The sequence below is a fragment of the Siphateles boraxobius genome, unplaced genomic scaffold, assembly GCF_051911475.1.
Source record: "Siphateles boraxobius isolate OS27281-9 unplaced genomic scaffold, OSU_SipBor_1 17, whole genome shotgun sequence".
Classification (NCBI taxonomy): Eukaryota; Metazoa; Chordata; class Actinopteri; order Cypriniformes; family Leuciscidae; genus Siphateles; species Siphateles boraxobius.
In genome coordinates this window covers 6,666,428-6,693,069 of record NW_027508777.1, presented here as the reverse complement: position 1 = coordinate 6,693,069, position 26,642 = coordinate 6,666,428, and the positions used below count along the sequence as shown (strand labels likewise).

The 26,642-nt window shown below is 45.8% G+C and overlaps 1 protein-coding gene across 4 annotated transcripts in view; it reads left to right on the top strand.

Moving 5' to 3' along the window:
* Nucleotides 1-24,056, top strand: part of bnc2 (basonuclin zinc finger protein 2) — a 324,547-nt gene extending 300,491 nt beyond the window's left edge. For 3 of the 4 annotated variants that reach the window (XM_077232323.1, XM_077232321.1, XM_077232322.1), the window contains one exon: nt 21,514-24,056. In XM_077232323.1, the coding sequence (XP_077088438.1) occupies nt 21,514-22,279 (766 nt within the window). In that variant the 3' untranslated portion in view covers nt 22,280-24,056. Of the gene's footprint in view, nt 1-19,398; nt 19,473-21,513 lie in introns of all 4 variants that reach the window. The other variant, XM_077232324.1, reaches the window with a different exon arrangement.
* The last annotated feature ends 2,586 nt before the right edge of the window (nt 24,057-26,642 follow it).

Sequence of the window (26,642 nt, the reverse complement as noted above, 5' to 3'; positions counted from 1 at the left end):
CCAGAGGAAGGACAGATAATAGGCTGTCTCTTCTCACCGTCACAAATGGCAGTTTTATTTAGATAACAAATGATTGAAGGCATGTTAATTTGAGTGTGTGTGTGTGTATGTGTGTGTGTGTGTGTGTGTGTGTGTGTGTGTGTGTGTGTGTGTGTGTGTGTGTGTGTGTGTGTGTGTGTGTGTGTGTGTGTGTGTGTGTGTGTGTGTGTGTGTGTGTGTGTGTGTTCATTCGACTTTAAAATTTGTTGAGGGGTGACACTTTTGTCCCAGACATGTTTGTTCATTAGTACAGTTTAAACAACATTGGTGACTGTAGGAAAGAGAACTGTAGGGAGGTGCTGTGTTCTTTTGCCTTTTACATTTACATTTTATTCATTTAGCTGATGCTTTTATCCAAAGCAACTTACAATTGCTATTTATGTCAGAGGTCACACGCCTCTGGAGCAACTAGGGGTTAAGTGTCTTGCTCAGGGACACAATGGTGTCACACAGTGGATTCAAACCCAGGTCTCTCACACCAAAGGCATGTGTCTTATCCATTGCGCCATCACCACCCCTATTGTACTGTATTGTACCCCTATTGTACACCCCTATTGTACTTTTGTACTGATGTGCTGCAATAACTTCCTTCTGCCTGTGGAGGGAAGATTTTTTTTCCCCCAATGTATGGCAGCAGTTGTGTGGAGGGCAAAGGTTTGGGGGAATGGGGAGCCCTAGAAGGCAAGAGAAACAGGGTGCTCCAGACAGAGCAGTCCTACAAATAAGCTGACATACTAATAATACCATAGCATCTGTATCATTAAAAAATTATTCAATATTTTAATGTTTACAATAATTTACAAATAAAAGTTTAAGTAATTTTATAGAATAATACTTTATAAACTCACATTAAACATCTTATCTATCAACATTCTGTTTAAAATGTATATATCACAAACTTGAATGAATTTAAAAAATGAAGAATATCACTTTGAACATAGATGGCTTTAAAATTCAAATAACAAATGCTAATGTGGCTTCTAAATTCAGTGTTAAAAGATATCTCCACACTGACTTTTAATTGAGCTCTTGACATCCCTGAGTAGGAAGTCTGTTTGATAAATTGCATCCAGTTCAGGTATCTCAAACAAGTATCCATCTCCCCTTTAAAATGAATAAACATTGGCTTGATCATTCAATTATGATAAAAAAGAGTGTATCAGAGATGTGGCCGAATTTTACTACAGCAGGTACACAACATTTTATGTTGTTGTTTGTAGCAAAGAGGGAGAAAATAAGTCTGTAATTGAATAGCATTGCATGAATAATTATATTAGCATGAGTTACATGGATGTAAATTATTTCAGATTTTTTTGTAAGGGGTGAGGAGGTTGAGAGAAGCAGTGTGATTGACTGCTGGAAACACACACACACCTCTCAATCATTATTTATTTATGTTTGAATGTATGTATGTATGTATGTATTAATTAATTAATTCATTCATTCATTCATTCATTTTCTTATGTTTTCCTCACTTGCTGATTGGTGATGACCCTGAGTGTTTGCCTGGCTCCAGATTCCCATGGTGTGCTAATATTAGGTCAACAGTCTCACTCAAGCTAACTGTGGTTAGGGAGAGTGAAAGTTAATTTATCTTCCCATTCCTCTCCTCTCTTCCTGTGGCGTTGAGACATGATGTCAGGCTTAGAGAATTCAGCACTCCAAACTATGACTAAACTTTGTCATTTTCATTTAAACATTCTTAGCTACTGCGATAATGGCCTTGCCATGTAGAAAGTGATCTGATCTTTTGCTGCCCACTGCACATTAGAGGAAAAGATAAAGACAAAAACAAAGCACCTCATCATCTACTGTGACTCTTTTTCACTTTGAAATTGAGTATTACAACTCATTTCACAAATGTGCACACATGGCACGAACTGAAAGGGCCATCAAATCCTAAAGATGATTAACATTCTTAGGAAAAGGCACATTAAGAGCCATACCTCTATCTTCCTCTGCAGAGAGAAGGAAAAAAAAGGATTCTCAGGAGAGGATGCTTCAAGCTTTGGGCAAATTGGTTTGGTTGCTACATTAAAGGTCGGATGGGAGGGATAGAGAGCTGAGGAGGTTGTTGGGGGATGGAGGAGGGGACTGAGAGGCATAACTTAGTTGTGCCCTGAAATGAGGTTACAGGGGAGAAGGAAATGAGGCAGAAAGGCTTAATCTGATAAATGAAAGGGCAGACTCAATCATGGAGCTTGGGCTTTGTGTTTAACTGTTCTTAGTCAAAATAAACTAAGTGAAATGTACTGCTTGCTTGGATCCATTAAATCTCTCTCTCTCTCTCTCTCTCTCTCTCTCTCTCTCTCTCTCTCTCTCTCTCTCTCTCTCTCTCTCTCTCTCTCTCTCTCTCTCTCTCTCTCTCTCTCTCTCTCTCTCTGTGTGTGTGTGTGTGTGTGTGTGTGTGTGTGTGTGTTGTGGTTTGAGATATCAGGGGTAGACAAGTTCGCTGCCCTGCAGAGTTTAGCTCCAAAACTAATCAAACACGCTGAACAAGCTAATCAATGTCTTCAGGATTACTAAGACTATAGACAGGTGAGGGTTTTTTTCAGGGTTGGAGCCAAACTCTACAGGACAGTGACTCTCTAGGACCCAACTTATCCCTGACCTACATTATGAGGACCTAAAGTTACACCAATTGTGGTATGTATTCAGGTTTTAGGCCACACCCCCAACATTATGAGGACACGTCAATGGCCTCGTAATTCAAATCGCTAAATAAACCTACTAAACAATTTTTTTTATAAAAATGTTAAATGCAGAACTTTTTTTTAGGGTTGTATTATCTATTATATTATCTGCCACATAACAGATTTGATTTAATTGGATAGTTGAAATATCATTATCTTTAGTTCCCTTTCAGTCGATAACGTCGGACGTAGTCGACGTCGACTGAATGGGATCACGCCAGGGAGCCTATTGTCTTCGAGTATTATTGAACGAGCCAATACACATTGGCGTGCGAGATCTGCATCTCACACTCCGCCCCGCAGCGCGGGTATAAATACCGAAGTGGATGCACGCACCATTTGCCTTTCGCTTCGGAGCCGAGCTTCATGTCTGGACCTGAAGAGTGTTGTTGTACAACGAGCGAGTGTGTCGGCGCTTCTTTGGGAAGTCTCTCCTGGTGTCGGTGTTTGCAGCGCAAGTGCAGCGGTGATCGCGAGCTTCAAGCTCTCAACTGCTGTTCTCACAGCAACCAAGTTTCTGTTTGTGTTTGTTTGTCTGACGGTCGATTGAGGGCGAGAAAGTGAGTGCTTCACTAACACAGGGTGCACCATTCCTGTGTTGGTGTTGCCGCGGTCATTCCCCTGTGTGCTCCGGCAGTGGTGAGAGTTTTTCACTTCCTAAAAGAGCAACACGGGTGCGTTTGCGTCTTTTTCAAGATGTCATTCCGCCCGTGCGTTTCTGGGTGCGGTCGTTCCCTGTCTCTCTCTGATGGTCACAATTGTTGTATCACGTGTTTGGGCTTACAGCACGCTGAGGCAGCTTTTGTGGACAGCTCATGTTTTCACTGTGGGAACATGACTGTCGCAGTGTTGAGGGCGAGACTCGCCTTCGTTCGCGGAGAGCGAGTCCCCATTACCACGCCCCACCCTGCACGGGTGATGTGTGGGATGGGTGACCGGAGGGTAGTGTTGGATGTCCCACCCGGTAACCATTCCCTGTGGGCACCTCACCCCTCCCTTCCACTGCTGCCATTGGAGCCTCCGGTGTTGTCCGCTGGTCCATCTGTAATGGGTCGGCCAGCGGTTTCACTCGGGGCTCCCCTGGAGGACAGGACGTTGATTGCAGCATCGGAGGGTGAGCTGACTTCTGGAGATGACGACTCGGCTGCGTTGTCTCCCTCTGGGAGTTCAATGTTGCCCGAGCAGGATCTAGAATTGTCAGCTATGCTGAAACGGGCCGCCGAGGCTGTCGGGCTCGAGTGGAACCCTCCACCGTGTCCTGTTCAGTCTCGGTTGGATGATTGGTATCTCGGGGCGGGCCGTGCTGGTTCTCAGCCCGCCACCCAGTGCCCTTCTTCCCCGAAGTGCATGAAGAGCTTACTTGGTCGTGGACGGCACCTTTTACTTCTGAAAACGACTTAAGTAGTTCTTCCTCCCTCACTACCCTTGTCGGAGGAGCGGTGAAGGGTTATGAGGCTATCCCTCCAGTGGAGCGGTCTGTTGCGACTCACTTATGTCCAACGGCCGCTGCATCCTTGTTTCCCCTCGCGGGCCTGTGAGTTCACGTCAGGATTGGCGGTCAGAGCTTACAGAGCTTGCGGGCAAGCCGCTTCCTCTTTGCATGCCTTGGCGTTGTTGCAGGTCTACCAGGCCAAGACACTCAGGGACATGCACAAGGGTAGTTTAGACCGGGCGCTCATGAGTGAGCTCTGCACTGCCGTTGACCTCGCCCTCCGGGCAACGAGTGTCGCGGCATGTGCGGTCGGTCTAGCGATGTCCACCTTGGTGGTCCAGGAACGCCATCGTTGGCTCAGCCTGGTTGAGATGGCGGATGCGGACAAGGTTCGGTTCCTGGACTCCCCAATTTCCCAGGTTGGGTTGTTCGGCGACGTGGCGGAGAGCTGCGCCCAACAGTTCTCTGCCACCCAGGTTCGGACGGAGGCTCCCCGACACACCCTATCCTGGCGGCCCGCTGTTGCCTCCACCCTGCCGCCGGTGATAGTCCCTCCGCCCGCTCGTCGCCGAGGGCGTCCCCCTGCCGCTGCCTCCGGTTCCGCGGGGTCTCCGCAACAGCCTTCACCCAGGCCCCAGCGTAGAACCAGCAGCAGGCCGGCTGCCCGGTCTGTCTCAGTCACTGCCCAGCCAGGGGGCGAGTGTCAGAAGCATTCCTGAGACAGGCCACCCAGGGATGGGGGAACTAGCTCTTCAGATGGTCACCGTTCCACCATTGGCTCTCCGGAGTCCAGTGGTACCCAAGTTGTCAAAGAGCGAATTTCTCCGTCCCTGGGTCCCAAGAGGGCTAGGCTGGCGGTTTGCGACCCTGTGGAACAGCCTTGCTCCCCCCAGCCCCCTCTTGTTCGCCAGCCGGCAACACGATGCGTTCGAGGACCCGGTCATCCGCCTTCTCACCCATCCTCTGTTGCCCCGTGGAGTCAGGTAAGTGCAGCACGGCTCACTCAGACCCCGCTTCGGGCCGCCCACGGGCCTTCCGAGCCGGGTCCCTGTCCTCCACCTCGCTGCCCCACCCCGGGTGTGCCTGTGGTGCCTCTGGTCCCCCTGGTCCGGTTCGTCGAGGCCTGGAAGGTGCTCTCCAACCCGTCCAGCTGGCTCCTCCGTACCATCAGGCTCGGCTACACGATTCAGTTCCGCCGGAGTCCGCCCAGGTACAGTGGCATTCGCCACACTTCGGTGTCGAGCAAATCTGCTCCTGGCATGCGCGCGGAGATCGCTGTCCTCTGGCGAAGGACGCGATAGAGCCAGTGTCTGTAGCCGAGATGAAGACCGGCTTTTACAGCCCATACTTCATTGTACCCAAGAAAGGTGGTGGGTTACGACCAATCTTGGACCTGCGAGTCCTGAACCGGGCCCTCCACAAGCTCCCGTTCAGAATGCTAACGCAGAAACGCATCTTCCAATGTGTCCGTCCCCAAGATTGGTTTGCAGCGATAGACCTGAAGGACGCGTACTTTCATGTCTCCATCCTGCTTCGACACAGGCCATTCCTGCGTTTCGCGTTCGAGGGTCAGGCGTATCAGTACAAAGTCCTACCCTTCGGGCTGGCCCTGTCACCCCGTGTCTTTACGAAGCTCGCGGAGGCAGCCCTCGCTCCCATGAGAGAGCGTGGCATTCGCATTCTCAACTATCTCGACGACTGGCTCATACTAGCGCAGTCTCGGGAGCAGTTATGTGAACACAGGGATTTGCTGCTCCAGCACATCATCCAGTTGGGTCTTCAGGTCAACTGGGAGAGGAGCAAACTCGCCCCCGTGCAGAGGATCTCTTTTCTCGGTTTGGAGCTGGACTCGGTCCAACACACGGCGCGCCTCACAGAGAATCGCGCCCGGTCGGTGCTGAACTGCCTGAATCTCATCAAGAGCAGTACAGTGGTTTATCTGAAACAATTTCAGAGGCTCCTGGGGCATATGGCAGCCGCAGCCGCAGTTACGCCGCTCGGCCTGCTTCATATGAGACCACTCCAGCACTGGCTTCGCGACCGAGTCCCGTGGTGGAGAGCGTGGCAGAGAGGCATGCTCCGTGTAAAAATCACCCCGGCCTGCCTCCAAACCCTCAGCCCGTGGTCGGACCTTTCGTTTCTCCGGGCCGGTGTGTCCCTAGAACAAGCGTCCAGGCATGCTGTGGTTTCCACAGACGCCTCCAACACCGGCTGGGGGGCCACGTACAACGGGCATGCAATAGCTGGCACCTGGACGGGGTCCCACCTGCATTGGCACATCAACTGCCTCGAGTTGTTAGCAGTGCTCCTTGCTTTGAGACGCCTCAAGACGACGCTGCTCGGCAAGCATGTACTGGTCCGTACGGACAGCACGGCGACCGTTGCGTACATCAACCGCCAAGGTGGTCTACGTTCCCGTCGCATGTCACAACTCGCCCGCCACCTCCTCCTATGGAGTCAGAAGCATCTGAGGTCGCTTCGTGCCGTTCACATCCCTGGCCTGCTCAATCGTGCAGCCGACGAGCTGTCACGACAGATTGTGGCCTCGGGGGAATGGCGACTCCATCCCCAGGCAGTCCAGCTGATTTGGGACCACTTTGGGGCAGCACAGATAGATCTGTTTGCCTCTACGGACTCGTCCCATTGCCAGTTGTTTTATTCCCGCACCGAGGGGACCCTCGGCACGGATGCACTGGCTCACAGCTGGCCCCGGGGCCTCCACAAGTATGCGTTTCCCCCAGTGAGCCTCATGGCACAACTACTGTGCAAAATCAGGGAGGAAGAGGAGCAGGTTTTGCTAGTTGCCCCTTATTGGCCCAACCGAACCTGGTTCCCCGAACTTTTTCTCCTCTCGACAGCTCCTCCCTGGCCCATTCCTCTGAGAGAGGACCTGCTCTCTCAGGGACGGGGCACCAAATGGCACCCACGTCCAGACTGCTGGAGACTCCATGTGTGGTCCCTGGACGGGACGCGGAGGTTCTAGGTAATCTACCACAGGCAGTCGTAGATACCATCACTTCAGCGAGAGCTCCCTCTACGAGGCTTGCTTACTCTCTGAAGTGGAACCTGTTCGTTGAGTGGTGTGCTTCTCACAGAGAAGACCCCCAAAGGTGTTCGATCATTTCCGTGCTTTCTTTCCTGCAAGAGGCTTTGGAGCGTCGGCTGTCCCCCTCCACCCTCAAAGTGTATGTTGCCGCTATTGCCGCACATCACGATGCAGTAGACGGGAAATCCCTGAGGAAGCACGATCTGATCGTCAGGTTCCTGAGGGGAGAGAGGAGATTGAATCCGCCTCGCCCCCCCTCTATACCCTCTTGGGACTTATCTCTGGTGCTAACCGCACTGCAGAGACCGCCCTTCGAGCCTTTGCAGGTTGCAGAGTTAAAAATTCTGTCCCAAAAGACAGTCCTCCTGCTTGCTTTGGCCTCCATCAAGAGGGTAGGGGACCTGCACGCATTTTCGGTCAGCGAGTCGTGCCTGGAATTCGCCTGGATATGTGCCCAAGGTTCCTACCACCCCCTTTCGGGATCAGGTGGTGAACCTGCAAGCGCTGCCCCCGGAGGAGGCAGTCCCAGCCCTGGCTTTTCTCTGCCCCGTTCGCGCTCTGCGCTTATACGTGGACAGAACGCAAAGCTTTAGGACCTCAGAGCAGCTCTTCATCTGTTACGGAGATCAGCGGAAGGGAAAGGCTGTCTCCAAGCAGAGGTTGACCCACTGGATAGTGGATGCCATCATCTTGGCGTATGAGTCCCAAGGTGAACCCTGTCCCCCCAGGACTACGAGCTCACTCCACAAGGAGTGTTGCCGCTTCTTGGGCGTTGGCGCAGGGTGCCTCGCTGACAGATGTCTGTAGAGCTGCGGGCTGGGCGACACCTAATACGTTTGCTAGATTCTATAGCCTACGTGTCGAACCGGTTGCTTCCCGTGTGCTCTCTTCTCATAGAAGCCAGTAACACCGTGAGCCCCGGTTCAGTGTCGGCTTGCTGCGCCATTCCCCTCCTACGGACCGGATATGTGCGCCATTTCTGCTCCAGTTGAATTCCCTTATCCGGAACCTGTTGAGCTCCTCCGCACCCCTCCAACGTCGGACGTGGCGGAACGTCCGGTGTTATGCCTACCACTCGTATGCAGTGTGGAACCCTTGTTAGGCTGGGTCCATATGTTGCGGTCCCTACGGCGACCCCATATGTGTATTCTTCCACGATATGGCTCCCCAAGGTGAGCCCGTGTCTTTCCCTTGGCAGAGTCCTGCCGTCACTGTAAATCGGTGTTGTCTCCCCCCTCTCTAGGCTGGGGCCACCCCAGTGATACTCCATATGTTGTACTGCCCGGTCCTCCGCCCAGTTCATATGCGTATTTCCCCCCCCCCTGTTTTTGGGGTTGGTTGGGCTTCCGCAGCGTCCCTTCCTTCCGATGTTGGGCACGCTTTCCCAGTGTTGCCAAGTCTAACTAAGTGGGTCTTGTGGAACAGCAGCGACTTCCTGGCCTAAGCCCTGTCCTCTTCCGCTAAAACGTCGGGAGGATCAGAAGGCTTTTGTCTAGGCACTGGAAGGTGGCAGCGTTAGTGGCGTGTTCAAAGGGTGATCCCATTCAATTGACGTCGACAACGTCCGACGTTATCGACTGAAAGGGAACGTCCTGGTTGCGCATGCAACCCACCGTTCCCTGAAGGAGGGAACGGAGGACGTAGTCCCCTTGCCACTACCGCTGGACCACCGCTGACTCCGAGTTACGCTCGGCCCCTCAGCGAAAAGCAAATGGTGCGTGCATCCACTTCCGTATTTATACCCGCGCTGCGGGGAAGTGTGAGATGCAGATCTCGCACGCCAATGTGTATTGGCTCGTTCAATAATACTCGAAGACAATAGGCTCCCTGGCGTGATCCCATTCAGTCGACGTCGACTATGTCCTCCGTTCCCTCCTTCAGGGAACGGTGGGTTACATACGCAACCAGGACGTTTCCAAGGAGCAAACAAGCCATGTGAATAGGTATAATATTTATGAGTGATAAATAATTGCTTTAGAAATTTGGCACTGAAACTTAAGGTTTTGTAGATTCTCACAAAATGTAGCCAACCAGCAAACAGAAACACTTAAGTAAATATTTGTTACTATGGAAAGAGTCAGAATACCGTTGATTCTAGTCACATTGGTGTAAACTGGTAGGTTACACTCTGTCTATATCAGACGCAAATGGTACGACACATCGCGTTAAAAGCACATAAAAACCCCATTATAATCAGTGATGCTGTGGATGTGTAGAACGTTCACTGTGATTTCACAAAGGACAAAACGGTATTATAATATTGCAAACCTTTTTTTTTTGGAAGTAGTTACAAGTTTCTTCTCTTAAATCTTTAGCATTTACACACCTTAAACGCCCCCTAAGAGCACCTCAACACTTCCCTTTCAAAGATATCCAGCGCCCTCTGAAATTCCTCAGAACGCCCCCATTGAGAAACACTAGGTTAGGGCATCATTAGCTCAGTTTAAAAAACTATTACGCAAATGGAATGCCCTCATAATGATAGGTGTAGCCTACCAACATGTGTGTATGTAATATTAAGTCACCTTATAGTGCTTTATACAATATAAATGGTTTAAAAGCTGCTTCACAGTAATAATCAGTAAAGTAACAGAATTAATGATGCAAACTTCATTAAATATGTGTGACGTTTTGGCTGTGGCAGTAATAATCGCACAATGAGGGAGACTTCAACAATATATATTTTTTTTAATTACAACTACTCAGTAATACTCAGGAAACATAAAGCACAACCACATAAACCAAAACGAGACCAAACACTGAATAAAGGGAACTAAGGGCTTAAACTAAAACTAATGACAACAGATGAGTAACTAGGACAAAACCAATGACAATAAAAACTAAGACTATAGAAAGGAACAAGACAATAACCTGACAATATGAGACAGATTCAAATTCTGCTGTAACACAGCTGGAGTAAGTTGATAGTGTCATTTTTCAGCTTAATTCAGTTCAGTGTTGATTCAATTCAGTTAACTGTGTAAAATTAATTCATTAGGAAATAAGTTCAATTCTGCTGTGTGTGTGTGTGTAGCCTATTGCCAATGTCTGTTAGCTTTGAAATAACATATGGTCACGTATTTCTAAACATTTAAATGTTTAGAAATACTTTAAAAAATGCTTTCTCGAACAAGGACTCAATTATAAATTCCACCAGTCACTGACTAATAGCAAGTAGCAAATCCTGGGTCATCTGTGTTTATTTAGCTGTATCTTATTTAATTTATTTGGAAAGAAAGTGGCTGGAGTTTATTCATTCAAGCAAAAGCAACACAACTGAATCTATGCGGTGTGCTTGTAATAATATTATTTGGATGTAAACGCGTTATATCTATATCGCCTATAGATATAACAGTAACTTATAGTTAAGACAGTAATCATACCATATTGTTCAAGCATGAATACAGCAAGTGTGCGTGCGTGCTTCCGTGTTGTCCTGGTAAACCCTATGTTATGGGGACTTGTGTCCCCACAAAGATGGCAATATCCGAAATCCTTGTTCTTGCAGGGATATTTTTTGGTCCCCATGCGGAAAACAGCTTATAAGTCATACTAAGTGATGTTTTTTTTGTTTTTTTGAAAATGTAAAAATGCTGAGTTTTCTGTGATGGGTAGGTTCAGGGATAGATTAAGGGTTAGGGGATAGAATATATAGTTTATGCCATTTAACAATAATTTTGTCTATGGAATGTCCCCATCAAAGCTTTCCATGCTTTATGGGGACATTCCATAGACATAATGATTTTAAAATGGCATAAACTATATATTCTATCCCCTATGTGTGTGTGTGTGTGTGTGTGTGTGTGTGTGTGTGTGTGTGTGTGTGTGTGTGTGTGTGTGTGTGTGTGTGTGTGTGTGCGTGTGTGCGTGCGTGCGTGCGTGCGTGCGTGCGTGCGTGCGTGCGTGCGTGCGTGCGTGTGTGTGTGTATTGCCAATTAGTTATGGCATCTTAGAGCTTATGAGCAGTGTGAGGGTGCAATTTATGGTCACATGCTGCAAAAGGATCTGCCAACTTAAAGGGGTATTCGGCAACTATTTCAACTTAATAAAACCGTTTAGAAATCATTTTGATGGTTTAATAACATGCTCTGGTGAGAATGGTGACTTTCCCCGCTCCCCCCAACGTTCCTTAGGCAGAAAACTAACCTTGCAACATGAGGATTAACATCCCGGTAAGTTGGAAATAGGAAGTCTCGTGAGAAGCGAGAAACACAAACTGCTTTATGGCAATTCGACAAACACACACACCGCCCTCAATGTGTATGATGTATTACCCACCTCGGTAGATATAGCTCCACAAGATAAAGTTGGCCGGCTCCGATAATAACAACTGCACATGAGCAGCGGTAGAAAGCGAGAGGAGGGTGACGCAAGTGAGTTTTCTTACACCATTGTTGTGAAATATACGCCTCACAGCTGTAGGGGGAGCTCGTTGACAAAACATGCGACAACAAAAGTGAAAATCAGCGAAGAAATAGCTAGAGTTGCCGAATGCCCCTTTAAAGGGATAGTTCACCCAAAAATGAAAATTACCCCATGATTTACTTACCCTCAAGCCATCCTAGGTGTATATGACATTCTTCTTTCAGATGAATACAATCGGAGTTATTTTAAAAAATGTCCTGGCTTTTCCAAGCTTTATAATTGCAGTGACTGGCCGTTTATATTTTGAAGTCCATAAAAGTGCATAATTTTATCATTCATGATAAAAATGCTCCACGCGTCCCTGGGAGGTTAATAAAGGCCTTCTAAAGTGAAGCGATGCGTTCGTGTGAGAAAAATATCCATAGGAGGCGTCAAAGCTTACGCTACTCCTACATCCTACGTCATACATCGTCAAGTGTTACTCTATCGCCGTAAATCGATGCATACGGCCATCTGCCGGAAGCTTGATATTTTAGTCGATTAAGTCTTAAATATGGATCTTTTCTTACATGAACGTATCGCTTCGGTTCAGAATGCCTTTATTAACCCCCCAGAGCCGTGGAGCACTTTTATCATAAATGGATGCACTTTGATGGACTTCAAAATATAAACGGCCATTCACTGCCGTTATAAAGCTTGGAAGATCATTTTTTTCTTAATATAACACCCCATAAGTAAATGTAATATATGTACACATATGAAATATACATATATTAAATATATCCACATAGAAAGTGAAAACATATATGTACATATATTTCTGCCCATATATAAAACCTAGTAGAAAAAGGAACAATTTCATATATTGACATATAAAACTAGCCAATAGATTTTATGTATGTATAATAGTGTTTTTTATATATATATGTCACATATATAATGGTAAATGGACTGCATTTATATAGCGCTTTAACAGACCCATGGCCACAAAAATGCTTAAATATTGCCTCACATTCACCCATTCACTCACTCATTCGTACACCGACGGCGGTGTCAGCCATGCAAGGCGCCATCCAGCTCGTCGAGAGCAGCTGGGGTTAGGTGTCTTGCTCATGGACACCTCGACACTTGGTCAGGTGGAACCGGGGATCCAACCACCAACCTTTCAGTTTGTAGACAACCTACATGAACCACTGGGCCACTGCCACCCTTATATAATTATCCATATACAATATCAATGATATTGATATATGGTTATTGATATGAAAAAATAATAATTAAGTTTCCAAATAGAATTTTTGTAGTATTTGTTTTGTTTTTATGAGCCAGTTAAGATGAGGTAAAATAATTTAAAAAAAAATCTATTTTATTAATAAAATTGTGCTAATTCTAAAATGGGATAGAAATTAAATGTGGATTGTGTAGACTTGTTAAAAGTTCAAGCTGTTCAAATAAGGAAAACGTCTCAGGTTACAACTGTAACCTATGTTCCCTGAGAACAGGGAACGAGACAATACGTCATCGACGCTATGGGGAACGCCTCAGGCGTGACAGGTGTCTGAAATCAAGTATCAACTCACAACAATCATGTTGACCGGCGACAGCCCGTGCTTCATCAGCTCGAATGATGAGCACGCAACCTGGATGTATAAAAAGGGCGCCTTGAGACCGTGACAACATCCTATCGTCTGAAGGGACTGTTGCAGGCAGGCCCCGAGGTATGGCAGGGAGACGTATTGTCTCGTTCCCTGTTCTCAGGGAACATCGGTTACAGTTGTAACCTGAGACGTTCCCTTTCGAAGGGAACTCAACAATACGTCATTGACGCTATGGGGAACGAAATACCCACGCCGCCATACTGAGGGGAGTGCATGCCCAATGGCAGTGACAACTGTCAGAACCAGTAATACAAAGGACACTAAAACCACTCACCCTAGGTCACGTTGGGCTGTCAGTGACAGCATTCCCTACCGATCATAGCCCAAGCTAATGAACCAAGAAAACTGCCAGAACATAGTTCACGGGAGGAATATCTGGGCCAGCTCAAAGGCTTAGGACCACAACTTCCTAATAGAAGGGGTCCCTTCTAGGGAGTGTGGCTAGGGGACTCAAGGGACACCCAGCCAGTCACTATTCAGGAGAGCATGCCTCCTGACATGCCAGCAGGCTGGCCTGGTGATCTATCCTAAGACGCACAGTCTGGCCATTGCCTGTCTGTCCGAGACAGAGCCTCTGGAAACTGCCTTGGAAAAGGCATCCAAAACTGAAGGCCTGCAAAGCTGGCAGAAACCATTCAGTTCCGGATCACAGAGACGGGATTCCCCGGAGAGTGTGACTCAACCTCAAGAAATGATGGAAGACGTCCACTCAATCCATGGGCCTACCCAGTGTTCGTTCTGAACACTGAGAATGTAAGAGGGATCAAAACCAGGAAGGTCTTCTGAAGCCTAAGACCTGATAACTCCCTATGTGGGGAGCTCCAGTACATGAGGGCTCATATCAGGAAGGCCGGTGAGGCCTGAAACCTGACGACCACAGCATGTGGAAGTACATACTCAGGAAGGCCCATGCGGCCTGTAACCCGGCGACCACAGAATGTGGGAGCTCATATTCAGGAAGGCCGGGTGAGGCCTGTAACCTGGTGACCACAGTATGTGGGAGCTTATATCCAGGAAGGCCGGGTGAGGCCTGTAACCTGGCGACCACAGTATGTGGGAGCTCATATTCAGGAAGGCCGGGTGAGGCCTGTAACCTGGCGACCACAGTATGTGGGAGCTCATATTCAGGAAGGCCGGGTGAGGCCTGTAACCTGGCGACCACAGTATGTGGGAGCTCATATTCAGGAAGGCCGGGTGAGGCCTGTAACCTGGCGACCACAGTATGTGGGAGCTCATATTCAGGAAGGCCGGGTGAGGCCTGTAACCTGGCGACCACAGTATGTGGGAGCTCATATTCAGGAAGGCCGGGTGAGGCCTGTAACCTGGTGACCACAGTATGTGGGAGCTCATATTCAGGAAGGCCGGGTGAGGCCTGTAACCTGGCGACCACAGTAGGTGGGAGCTCATACTCAGGAAGGCCGGTGAGGCCCGAAACCTGGCAACCACAACCTGTGGGAGCTTACTTTCAGGAAGGCCTGGTGAGGCCTGTAACCTGACAACCACACCATGTGGGGATACTTCCAGAAAGGCCATAAATATGGATTTTTAGAAAGTACATGAAACAAAAGTGCATGAACTGAGCCATTCTGAGTCCAGGAAGGCCTGGATCAAAAGTGGAAGTTAGCTAGAGAAAGGCGTCTGTCGTAGCATACTTTGATGACAGGACGCATCTAGAGTGGGACCCAAGGTGAAAGACCGGGGTCTAGCCACATAGGAAGGGACTGAAGCGTACAGCGCACGACCCTTACCATAAGAAATTTATTTTAGAAAGTACACAAGACGTTTCGTCGTGTGACTTACCATAAGTATGGGTTTATTTAGAAGGTACGGAGCGTACAAAGAAAATAGATGAAGTAAATGTGCATGTACTTCATCACTCTAAATTCAGGAGGCCGGTTTTGAGGCCTGAATTTACCCATGATCAGGAAGGCCAGATGAGGCCTGTAACCTGATAGTCATAGTGGGTGGGAGCTCACATTCAGGAAGGCCTGATGAGGCCTGACATGTGAAAGCTCAGAACTACACCCTAGCGACCACAGTGAGTGGGAGTTCACATTCAGGAAGGCCTGGTGAGGCCTGTAACCTGGCGACCACAATATGTGGGAGCTCATAACCAGGAAGGCCGGGTGAGGCCTGTAACCTGGCGACCACAGCATGTGGGAGCTCACACCCAGGAAGGCCTAAGAGGCCTAAAAACCTGGTGACCACACTGTGTGGGAACCCACATTCAGGAAGGCCGGATGAGGCCTGTAACCTGACCTGTAGAAGCTCATGGGGGCTCACACTCAAGAAGGCTGGGTGAGGCCTGTCACCTGGCGACCACAGTATGTGGGAGCTTATATCCAGGAAGGCCGGGTGAGGCCTGTAACCTGGCGACCACAGTATGTGGGAGCTCACATTCAGGAAGGCCGGGTGAGGCCTGTAACCTGGCGACCACAGTAGGTGGGTGCTCATATCAGGAAGGCCAGAGAGGCCTATAACCTGGCGACCACAGTAGGTCGTACTCAGGAAGGCCGGTGAGGCCTGTAACCTGGCGACCACAGTATGTGGGAGCTCATATTCAGGAAGGCCGGGTGAGGCCTGTAACCTGGTGACCACAGTATGTGGGAGCCCATATTCAGGAAGGCCAGGTGAGGCCTGTAACCTGGCGACCACATTAGGTGGGAGCTCATCCACAGTGCGTGGGAGCTCATAACCAGGAAGGCCGGATGAGGCCTGTAACCTGGCGACCACAGTATGTGGGAGCCCATAACCAGGAAGGCCGGCTGGGGCCTGTCACCTGCCACAGAATGTGCCGGGCCACAGTATCTGGGAGCTCACATTCAGGGAGGCCGTGTGAGGCCTGTGACCTGACATGTAGAAGCCCATCACCAGGAAGGCCGGTGAGGCCCGTAACCTGGCAACCACAGTATGTGGGAGCTCACACTCAGGAAGGCCGGGTGAGGCCTGTAACCTGGCGACCACAGTATGTGGGAACTCACATTCAGGGAGGCCGGGAGAGGCCTGCAACCTGACACGTAGAAGCCCATCACCAGGAAGGCCGGTGAGGCCTGTCACCTGGCGACCACAGTGTGTGGGAGCTCATAACCAGGAAGGCCGGATGAGGCCTGTAACCTGGCGACCACAGTATGTGGGAGCTCACACTCAGGGAGGCCGGGTGAGGCCTACAACCTGACAACCACAGTGTGTGGGAGCTCACGTTCAGGGAGGCCGGGTGAGGCCAGCAACCTGACAACCACAGTATGTGGGAACTCACATTCAGGGAGGCCGGGTGAGGCCTGCAACCTGACAACCACAGTATGTGGGAGCTCACATTCAGGAAGGCCGGGTAAGGCCTGTAACCTGACATGTGGAAGCTCAAAACCCGGAAGGCCTGGCGAGGCCTGTAACCTGGCGACCACAGTTTGTGGGAGCTCGACTCACAACCTTGCTTACCAAACATGTCCCCGGCTCTGTACAGGAGGCGAGTTCTGAAAAAGAAGAGAAAAATGTTATTTGCGCAAAAGAACATTTTCACTCAGCATAAAACCTGCAGCATGCGGAATGAGGCACACCGGGAGTCAGAAACTCAGTAACCCCCTCTTTCTTTTCTTTCTTTTTTTTTTACTGTTTCACAAGTAAAGGTAAGGCGCTCCTATCAACCAAGCTGAAGCGGGCCATCAGAGAATTCATGAGCTCATCATGGGCCCCGCACCAGGCCTGATGTAGGAGGAGCCTGGGAGCGATGGTGGATAGGAAACAAGATCCAGGAAGGTTAACGTTTGGTCTGAGAACGTTTGCTCTGGATCACCTCCCTGAGATCGTGCCTCACGCGGGAGTTACGCCTCCTGCGCGCCCTGCTCCCTCTGCTAGGAGGAGGGGGCGCGCGGGAAACGACACTGGCCTTCTGGGCCTGTCTGTGATCTTCAGACCACGACGGACCAGGCCCTCCCGCCTGCCTGGGCTGGGCCGAGGACCTCCGCGGTATGCAGCTCTTAAACGCCGCAGAGCGCGCCCTCGCCTCCCTGAACTTATCGACCACCGTGTCGACAGAAGGTCCGAAAAGCTCGGAAGGCGAAACCGGCGAATCGAGGAGAAAGGTCTTTTCTTTCTCCCCGATGTCAGCCTGGTTGAGCCACAGATGCCTCTCCGTGGAGAGACAAATCCGTGGTGCGGCGCAGCTCTGCGACCGCGTCAGGGGACAGACCGGCCCCCTGATCGAGGTCCCGCAGCAGGTCGGCCTGGTAGGCCTGAAGGACCGCGAGGGTGTGCAGAACCGCTCCTGCCTGACCTGCTGCTGTGTACGCTCTGCCATTCAAGCGTGATGTAGTCTTAAGCGGCTTGGATGGCAGGGACGGAGCTCCTAGTGACGAAGACCGACCAGAGGCGAGATAGTTGGCCAACGTCTCGTCCACTGGTGGCATCGACACATACCCGTGCTCCGCGGCCCCATCCACAGCAGCGAAATTATTCCGCTGATGCAGATGAAGACGCGCAGAGAACGGGTTCTTCCATGCCTTCTCGATCTCAGAGTGGAGATCAGGAAGGAATGGAAGGCTCGTCCGGGCTGGTGGTTTATGGGAAGGGAGGAACCGATCGTCCAAAATACCACGAGCAGGTTCCTCCCGGACGCGCCTCCACTGTAGCTGTAATCTGTTGGTGGCGCGCCCCATAACATCCACCAACTCAGCGTACACTGGGCAGGAGGGCTGAGATGGTTCAGTCTCAACCAGACTGACATCATCAGCAGCCAACTCCTGCCCGGCCCGAAGATAACCGGTTACAGATCCATCAGAAAGAGAAAGAACCTCTTCAACATCGACCTGTAACTCACCCTCGTCAGCTGGCAGATCATCCGCGAGGTTAACGCCCCTCTCCAGACGATCTGCCAGCTCCATCTGAGAGCCCCACGAGCTCACGCGCCGCTGAGCCTCAGCCCGAGCGCGACCAACACCACGGGGTTCAGATGCCGCGCCCACTTCCCTCGAGAAGTGGGACAGACGAGAACGGAGCGTTTTCAGAGAAAAACGCTCACAGTTTGCGCAGGAAGCTCCCTCGAGAACTTCCCGCGCGTGCTCTTCTCCCAGGCAGAAAACGCACAGATCGTTTGAATCCTCCGGTGTCAAATATCTGGGACACGGGTCGGCACACTTGCGGAAAGTATTTCTCCCCTTCTCTGCACGCTTCATTTTTGTTGACTACTCAAAAACAGACAAACAGTCCCTGAAGACGAAAAGGATGTTGTCACGGTCTCAAGGCGCCCTTTTTATACATCCAGGTTGCGTGCTCATCATTCGAGCTGATGAAGCACGGACTGTCGCCGGTCAACATGATTGTTGTGAGTTGATACTTGATTTCAGACACCTGTCACGCCTGAGGCGTTCCCCATAGCGTCGATGACGTATTGTTGAGTTCCCTTCGAAAGGGAACAAGGAATAAATTAATAAGGAAACCATAGGCATGTAAAATGTATGTATGTATGTTGTTTAAATAAATTGGCATATATAAATTAAACATATCAATGACATATATGGTCATAACATACAATATTATGTAAAAAATAATCATATACATCATCTTAACATATGTCAATATACTCATTTAATATAAAACATGTATATATGTAATAAACTTATATCAATATATATCTATAGATATGTATGTAGGTGATAGCAATATATTGTCTTATATTTAGCATATATGATGGCGTCACTTGCGATATAGGGACATATATGTCATATATTACATTTCCGTATTGAAGAAGAATTTCATATACACCTAGGATGGCTTGAGGGTGAGTAAATCATGGGGTAATTTTCATTTTTGGGTGAACTATCCCTTTAAGCATCATCAACTGCATAAAAAAAATCAGTCACAATGAACAAGCTCTACATGATTGCTGTGAGTTATTCAAAATAAAATTAGTTGTCCCCTTAATTTTAAGATATCATCTAAAATAGTTAATGGTTTCATATCAGAACTAAACTGGTCTGATATTTTATAAATACAAACAAAATACAGTAATGGTCATGTGTACACATGCATATTCTCACATGCTTATCTGTTGACCACCACAGTTAATCAGTATGCTGTTCTCTTTAATGTTGATGCTTTGGTGGTCCACTCCTATATACTTAATATCAACAGAAAGGGTCCCTCTATTGAATTTATTTTTACTTCTTGCAGGAGAATGTCGGATAGGGAACTAAATAATTAAAGAAAAGGGACCCTTTTTGACTGCATCAACCATGGCACTGCTGGTAAGCTCTACAATACATTGTATAATCCATTTATCAGTCAGAGTCAGGTTTAGGTGACTATTTAAATTACATTTAACCCTTTCGCATGACCTGGGATTCCTGTGGTCTTTTTTTATTTTAATTTCTTGTATCTATTACTATTCATTTTAGACAGGAAATGTAGTGAGCAATTGTAGTATGGTACCCACAGAGGCTTAGTGCACACATAGATCTTGGTGGTTTTATTTTGGTTTGGTTACTACATGTACTAGCTAATATTGCAGTGCTTTTCATGACACTAGAATATGAGGGACTTTTGAACAGTTGTCTAGAGGCAGATCAAGTTGTAAATAAATCAAGTTTTAGATTAATTGCTGCAAAGTCACTTTCTCTTGTTATGTGTTATGTGATCCTGGATTGGGGTGAGAGAAAGTCCATCTTTATTAAAGTGAAGCCTGAATGAACAATATCCTTATGGGTCTCGATTAAACTACCTTCAGGAGTGAGTAAATGTGCTAATGCTATCCAAGTCTGAGTTAATATGTTATCAAGTTTCCCTCTATTATTGCATTACCACAGCTCGAATCAATTGATAAACTCCCATTCAATGAGGTGGAGTATTTAATTGAGTCAGAGTCAATTGCATTTGTGCATGCCTGCAGACATGCTGACAGGAGTAAACACAGTAGCAGAATACTGTCTAAGCGGTGTTAGAGTTATTGAACTCTCTGCTGTGTCAGAAAGTAGTGTGCTTTAAAACACATTCATGCAGTCACTCAAATATAAGCATGACAATGCAGGAAATGTGATAGATTGGTGCTATAAAATTAATATAATTAAGTATTTCAAAACACAAAACACAACTGTAGAGCATATCCTAATGGCTAGTATGGCAGCGCCGCTTTAAACGGTTGCAATTATACAGCGTTTTGTTTTTTTATGAGCGTGACAACCCCATTCTATAATCAAACTGACACCTGCACATTTTTAGTACTCACAACCACATTCTCGACAAACCTGCACAAAATGAGCTAAACCGCACCGGACAACTACTTGTCTGCCATGTCATATAATGTGAGAGCCACAGTGAACTGTTTAATCCTGACAGGTTTAGTTTACTCACATAGACGGAGAAATATTAATTACGTTGAACCGCAGATCCAATGGAGCTGCAATTGATGCAAGCTGTGAGGCACTCGGTTTAAACAAACTCTCTGCACTCGGTTACTAAGCATTTAATGTCCTTGTTGGTTGTTTAAAATATCTGATGGATGAACTCACACCTTGTTTGGACTTGTTAATATAATAACAATTTCATTTGTGATAAAACTTCCCAATGTTATGGACATTACCATTTTTGATACTGTCACTGAAAGTGGTCGTGAGTCCTAATAATGTGCAGGCTCATATTAAGTGGTGCTGCCATACTAGCATTAGCATCTGCTCTAAAATTGTGTTTTGTGTGAAACATGACAAGGGATTAGGGATGAAGATAAACTGTGATTATTTTGATACGTCATTCCAGTCCTAGTAATAGGAGATCTTGCAGCAACAGAATTTTACTGCAAGATATTAGCATAATCAGTGTCGTACAGATTATTCAGAAGTATATTTAGTATACATTTACTGAAAAGAAAACAAACAAACAGAGACTCTGTCAACATTAATGTGAAAACACATTTAGTTAATCACTGTAGTTTTGTTATATTTTGATATATATATATATATATATATATACATGTGTGTGTGTGTGTGTGTGTGTGTGTGTGTGTGTGTGTGTGTGTGTGTGTGTGTGTGAGTGTGAGTGTGTGTGTGTGTGTGTGTGTGTGTGTGTACATGTGTGTGTGTGTGTGTGTGTGTGTGTGTGTGTGTGTGTGTGTGTGTACATGTGTGTGTGTGTGTGTGTGTGTGTGTGTGTGTGTGTGTGTGTGTGTGTGTGTGTGTGTGTGTGTGTGTGTGTGTGTGTGTGTGTGTGTGTGTGCGTGTGTGTGTGTGTGTATGTGTGTGTTTGTTTTCAGTTCAAATAAATTGCTACAGGAACCCTGTTCTCTCTTCCCTGCAGACATAGCTCCAACATCAACCTGCACCGCAAACTACTGACCAAAGAGCTGGATGACATTGTCCTGGACCCCCAGCTTACAACCTTGCCTAAAGATCTGCGTGCTGAGTTCCTATCAAAGATCTATGCTGACCACCACCTGGGACTGGAGGGGGTGGGAATTGCTGCCAGTGGACCACCACGAGGCAGAAGACATGAGGGAATGAGATCCCCTGTCACTAGAGTATATTCACACAGCAATGGCTATTGCCATGGCCCCAATGATGACTACATGGTGCTGGACCTGAGCACTGCCTCTAGCTTACAGTCAAGTGGCAGTGTGCAATCCTCACAGGAGTCTGATGAGGGCAGCGATGATGGCATCGTGTTGGATGACCTGGAGGGTGCTAGTGAAACTGAGGACTGCAACCCTAGTTCTGGGGCTCAGAGACTGGCAAGGGAGGGAAATGATGGGGAAGAGGCTAGGGAGGAAGGAAGAGAAGCAGGCACAGAGGAGGGGATTCTGCGCTGTGAACCTTCCTTCTCACCATCCATCTTGGCATCCAGTGGAGGTAATGGTACAGGAGGCATCCTTTGCACCATCTGCCACAAACTGTACAGTAACAAAGGGACCCTTCGGGTGCACTACAAGACTGTCCACCTGCGTGAAATGCACAAATGCAAAATACCTGGCTGTAACATGATGTTTTCTTCTGTAAGAAGCAGAAACAGGCATAGCCAGAACCCCAACCTACACAAAAATTCCCCTTATACCACAATGGTTGATTAGATCAATCCACACAACCCCCCCAAACCTCACAAAAATCCCATATTGCTACGAAAATAGCATTATTCCTCTTAAACGTCTTTTCAAGTATGAAAAGTTAGAGCAGAATTTTGCCCTTTTGACATTTCCGTTTTTGGAAGCAAAGGACTAAACATACAATATAACAACATATATCCCTCAATTCCTGACACAACCTTCTTCTCAATCTCTTATTTGTGAATCTTGCCTGCAGAAATGATCATGGACAAAAAAACAAAAAACAAAAAATCCTGCATTTGTGTAATAATAGCTTTGAAAAGAATCCCATACAAGTGCATGACTGGCTTAAATGTGTAAATAATGTTGTGAGGGGCTTTGGTGTGAAACAGTTGTATTGATGGTTGATATTTTGTTCATTTGTTTTTCATTTTCTTTTACTGTAATACTTTCATTTTAATTAGGTAAGGTAATCAAGACAAAGTAGCATCTGCCTAGCTTGATTCATTTATATTGGCTTTAAAAAAAGTTTCAGAAAAGAAAAGAGTTAAATATGTGACTTGTGACTTGTTTTATCTACCTGTTAGATATACAGATGGAGCTGGCATGCTTTAGCTCTAACAAAGTACTTTTTTATTTTCTCATGTTTATAGCTTTAGTAAAAAAAAAAAAAAATTAAAAGAAAAAAAATGCACTTTGCAACTATACTAGTGGGACTTGTAATAATATTACAAGGATAACACTTTACAATGATGGTTGTCCAACATGGAAAGGACATTTTTAAGGATACAGTGCCAAATGGGTAATTACTGTACCTTTAATAAAAAACGTGCCAGATCTTTATATGAGAGGAATCTCATTTGAGAGGAATCTCATTTGACATGATTAAACCCAATATTCATCCCATTTAATAAGTGTTTCAGGTATATTCATTTGAATGCAGTAAATTAAGTATTACTGACTCTGATCATAACATTTGACGAGTTAACATTTGAAGAGCATAAGTGTATGGTTAAAGGCTGAACTAGCCCAGAGGTAGATAATCTTTCTACTGCATGTAGTATTACTTTAAAAGTGTTAGTATGTGTCCTGTAATTTATTTTGTCTCTATAAATTTGAACAATTTTAACATATAGAAATGCCATTGACTTCAGTGTGCCACAAAAGAGAGGCTCTAAACTGTGACCAAAATCAAAGACAACGTTCCAACACCCAATGAAAAGAAATTACATTGAGAAGAAGTTACAGTAGTTTGCTATCTCCTCCAATGCATTACTTCCAGACACTGATTGACTGTTTAATTTTTTTATCAGTATCTTGTTCATGGCATGCATTGTCTATTGGCCACACAATAACAAGACAAAGAAGAAAGCACTATTAAATTTGAACCAGTTAGAGGCTATGCAGATATGAGTATTTATTTATAGGTATCTGTTTATAATAATTAATTGAATGCAAATTAGCCCTTTGATGTCTGTTGGTTTCAATTGGAATAAATGAAATGAAAGATAATTATGAATAAATGACATGTAATTTACACTACTGGAACTCCATGCAGTCCAAAATGTTATTAATGTTGGACAAAGACTAGATACATTTGCTCCCTCCTTTATGTCCTATATGATGATAGTAGCCTTGCTGTTATTTTCTGAGGAAAAGATCAGATATGAAGATATGAATTATATCAGCAGTGATATCAGCAGTGTGTATAATTCAAATGTACTGATACACAAACCTGGAGGTATTTCCACCACTGACCTGTGGAAATTCAATAAATTCAGTGAATGTTGCTGACAATACTGCATCATGGAGAGACCCAAAGCTCTTTTACAGGTTTTATCTTTTCTTCTTCTCTTCTGTTTTCTCCTGCTCTGCCACCACTCTACCTGCTACCTCCTACCCCCATCACAACTGCTGCCACAGTGGGTGGTCCTTTAGGACACTGGCTAATAGTGTACGCTTTACTTCACTGGATGGCACACAAGACAGAAAATAAATTGCTATTGGCTGTTTATTCCATATTGTTACATCCAGTCAGGATATGAGGGGAACATTGAGCACATACAGCCACGTTTCTCCCGAGAGTCACAGCAAGTTTTCCTTTCTATCTCCTATCTGAAAGGGCTATGAAAGAATACCACCTCAAAGGCATTTGACTGTCTTAAACTGGTCAATAAAATGACTTGTCAATAACTTTATGACCTGTTAACCTCAAAACAGAAAGCATTTTTAGGACTGACAAAGGCTGGTGCTTTATTTTAACCCAAATAATAATAATAATTATAAAAATAATAATAAATACATGTGTAGATGGGTAACGAAATATCACAAAGTGAAGAAAGTTATCAACCCTATACTTTCCAGACTGTTGAACCAAAGATTTCTAGAGAGACACATATGGGAAAAAAACTCATAATTTTAATCTACTGAAGAGAAAGAAAATTACTTCCAAATCTGATTCCCTGAATACTTACATAATGTGGTTCTGATAGAATTAGATTTATCTGATGGTTGTAAAAATATGTACATTGAAAAATCAGGCAGTACAATAAAAGGCCAAGTAATAAGGAATGGAAACCGTCAATCATTTAACAGGAGAGAGGTATGAGAGAAGAGCTCCAGTGCGCAGCAGGATTGGACAGTCATTACTGTCCTGCATTGTCCCCACAGAGTTAGGCTTTTACCATGAAGCCATTGGCTAAAATAATCTGAGTGAGCCTTAAATATTTCATTGCAGCTCTGAGGACAGGGCCATCACAGACCATTAACATTGAATGCAATATTTTACAAAGGTGATCTCTAAGTTTGTTGTGTTAATACTGTTTCTTCGAGGGCATGGAGTTATATAGCACAAACATAAGAACAAATTGAATTGACACTGTGTAGAATAAAAGATATTAACAAGCATATCCATTGAAATTTCAAATACAGAGGAACATTCTGATCAGTGTGATCAGTTATATGAAGTATCAATGATTCAATGGAAAAAAATCCATAATTTAACACTAGTACAAGATACTATGTGTTGTGCAACCACAAACAATGCGAAATAAGCCTGAAATATTTTGTTGAACTTGTCTGTTGATCTAATGTGATGTTTGGCGTAGTTGTCTTGTTTGATTGTCCTTAATGGCCACTGACGAAAAGTTCACATTTTGATTTACAAAGGGTGATATTGATAGCTTAACAATGCTACATTAGGTCTAAATTGTTTATTTTTAGCCACTGAGACCGTATGATGTCCTCCTTGAATAAACATAATTTTTGGAATCTTTTGTAACATAACCTCTTTTTTTTCTTTTCTTTTTTTTTACATAAAATGCATATGGTTTTGGCATATAAATGGCTTTTTTGTACAAATCAGAACTCTTGTACAATTTTATATTAAAGGGTAATGAGTCACTGGCACGTTGAAGTACTTTATTCTTTTGGAACAGATATATACTATATATATATATATATATAGTTTCTTTGCACACTTGTACGTCAGAAATGTATGAAAGCCACATCAGAAATTGCTATTGTTGCCCGTTTTAACTTAAAGCTCCAGTAGGTAACTTTTGTAAACAAATTTTTGTTAAAACTGTCATTATGTCCTGACAGTAGAATATGAGACAGATAATCTGTGAAAAAAATCAAGATCCTCTGGCTCCTCCCTGTGGTCCTATTGCCATTTGCAGAAATACACCGCTCCCGGTCAGAAACAACCAATCAGAGCCAGGAGGAATGTCTTAGCAGTGTCAATCACGCTTGGGTACGCGCTGATCACCCCTCTCTTGCCCAGCGCGAGCACGTACCGTCGTTCGTGACTCTCCTGTTCAAACTCGTTCATCCAAATGAACGAATCTTGACTCAACGAACGAAAAGACTCAAAAAAAGATTTGTTAATTTTGAACAAGTCTTTTTTGGAGTCATTTCATTCATTCAACGAACGAAATGACTCGAAAAAAGATTTGTTAATTTTGATGAACGAGTTTGAACAGGATCACGAACGTGCATCACAGAACAGAGCAAGGCGAGCATTTGTGCTTATAAAACTTAAAGTTTTTTATTTGTTTTTGAAATGACTGATCGTTTCGCTAGATAAGACCCTTATTCATCGTCTGGTATCGTTTAAAGCCCTTTGAAGCTGCTCTGAAACTGTCATTTGGTACTTGAAACGTTTGTGTCCTATTGAAGTCCATTATATGGAGAAAAAGCCTGGAATGTTTTCCTCAAAAACCTTAATTTCTTTTCAACTGAAGAAAGAAAGATATGGACATCTTTGATGACATGGGGGTGAGTAAATTATCAGAAAAAGTTTTTTTAAAAGTGAACTAATCCTATCTTACTAGCTATTTATAACGTCCTGGTTGCGTATGCAACCCACCGTTCCCTGAAGGAGGGAACG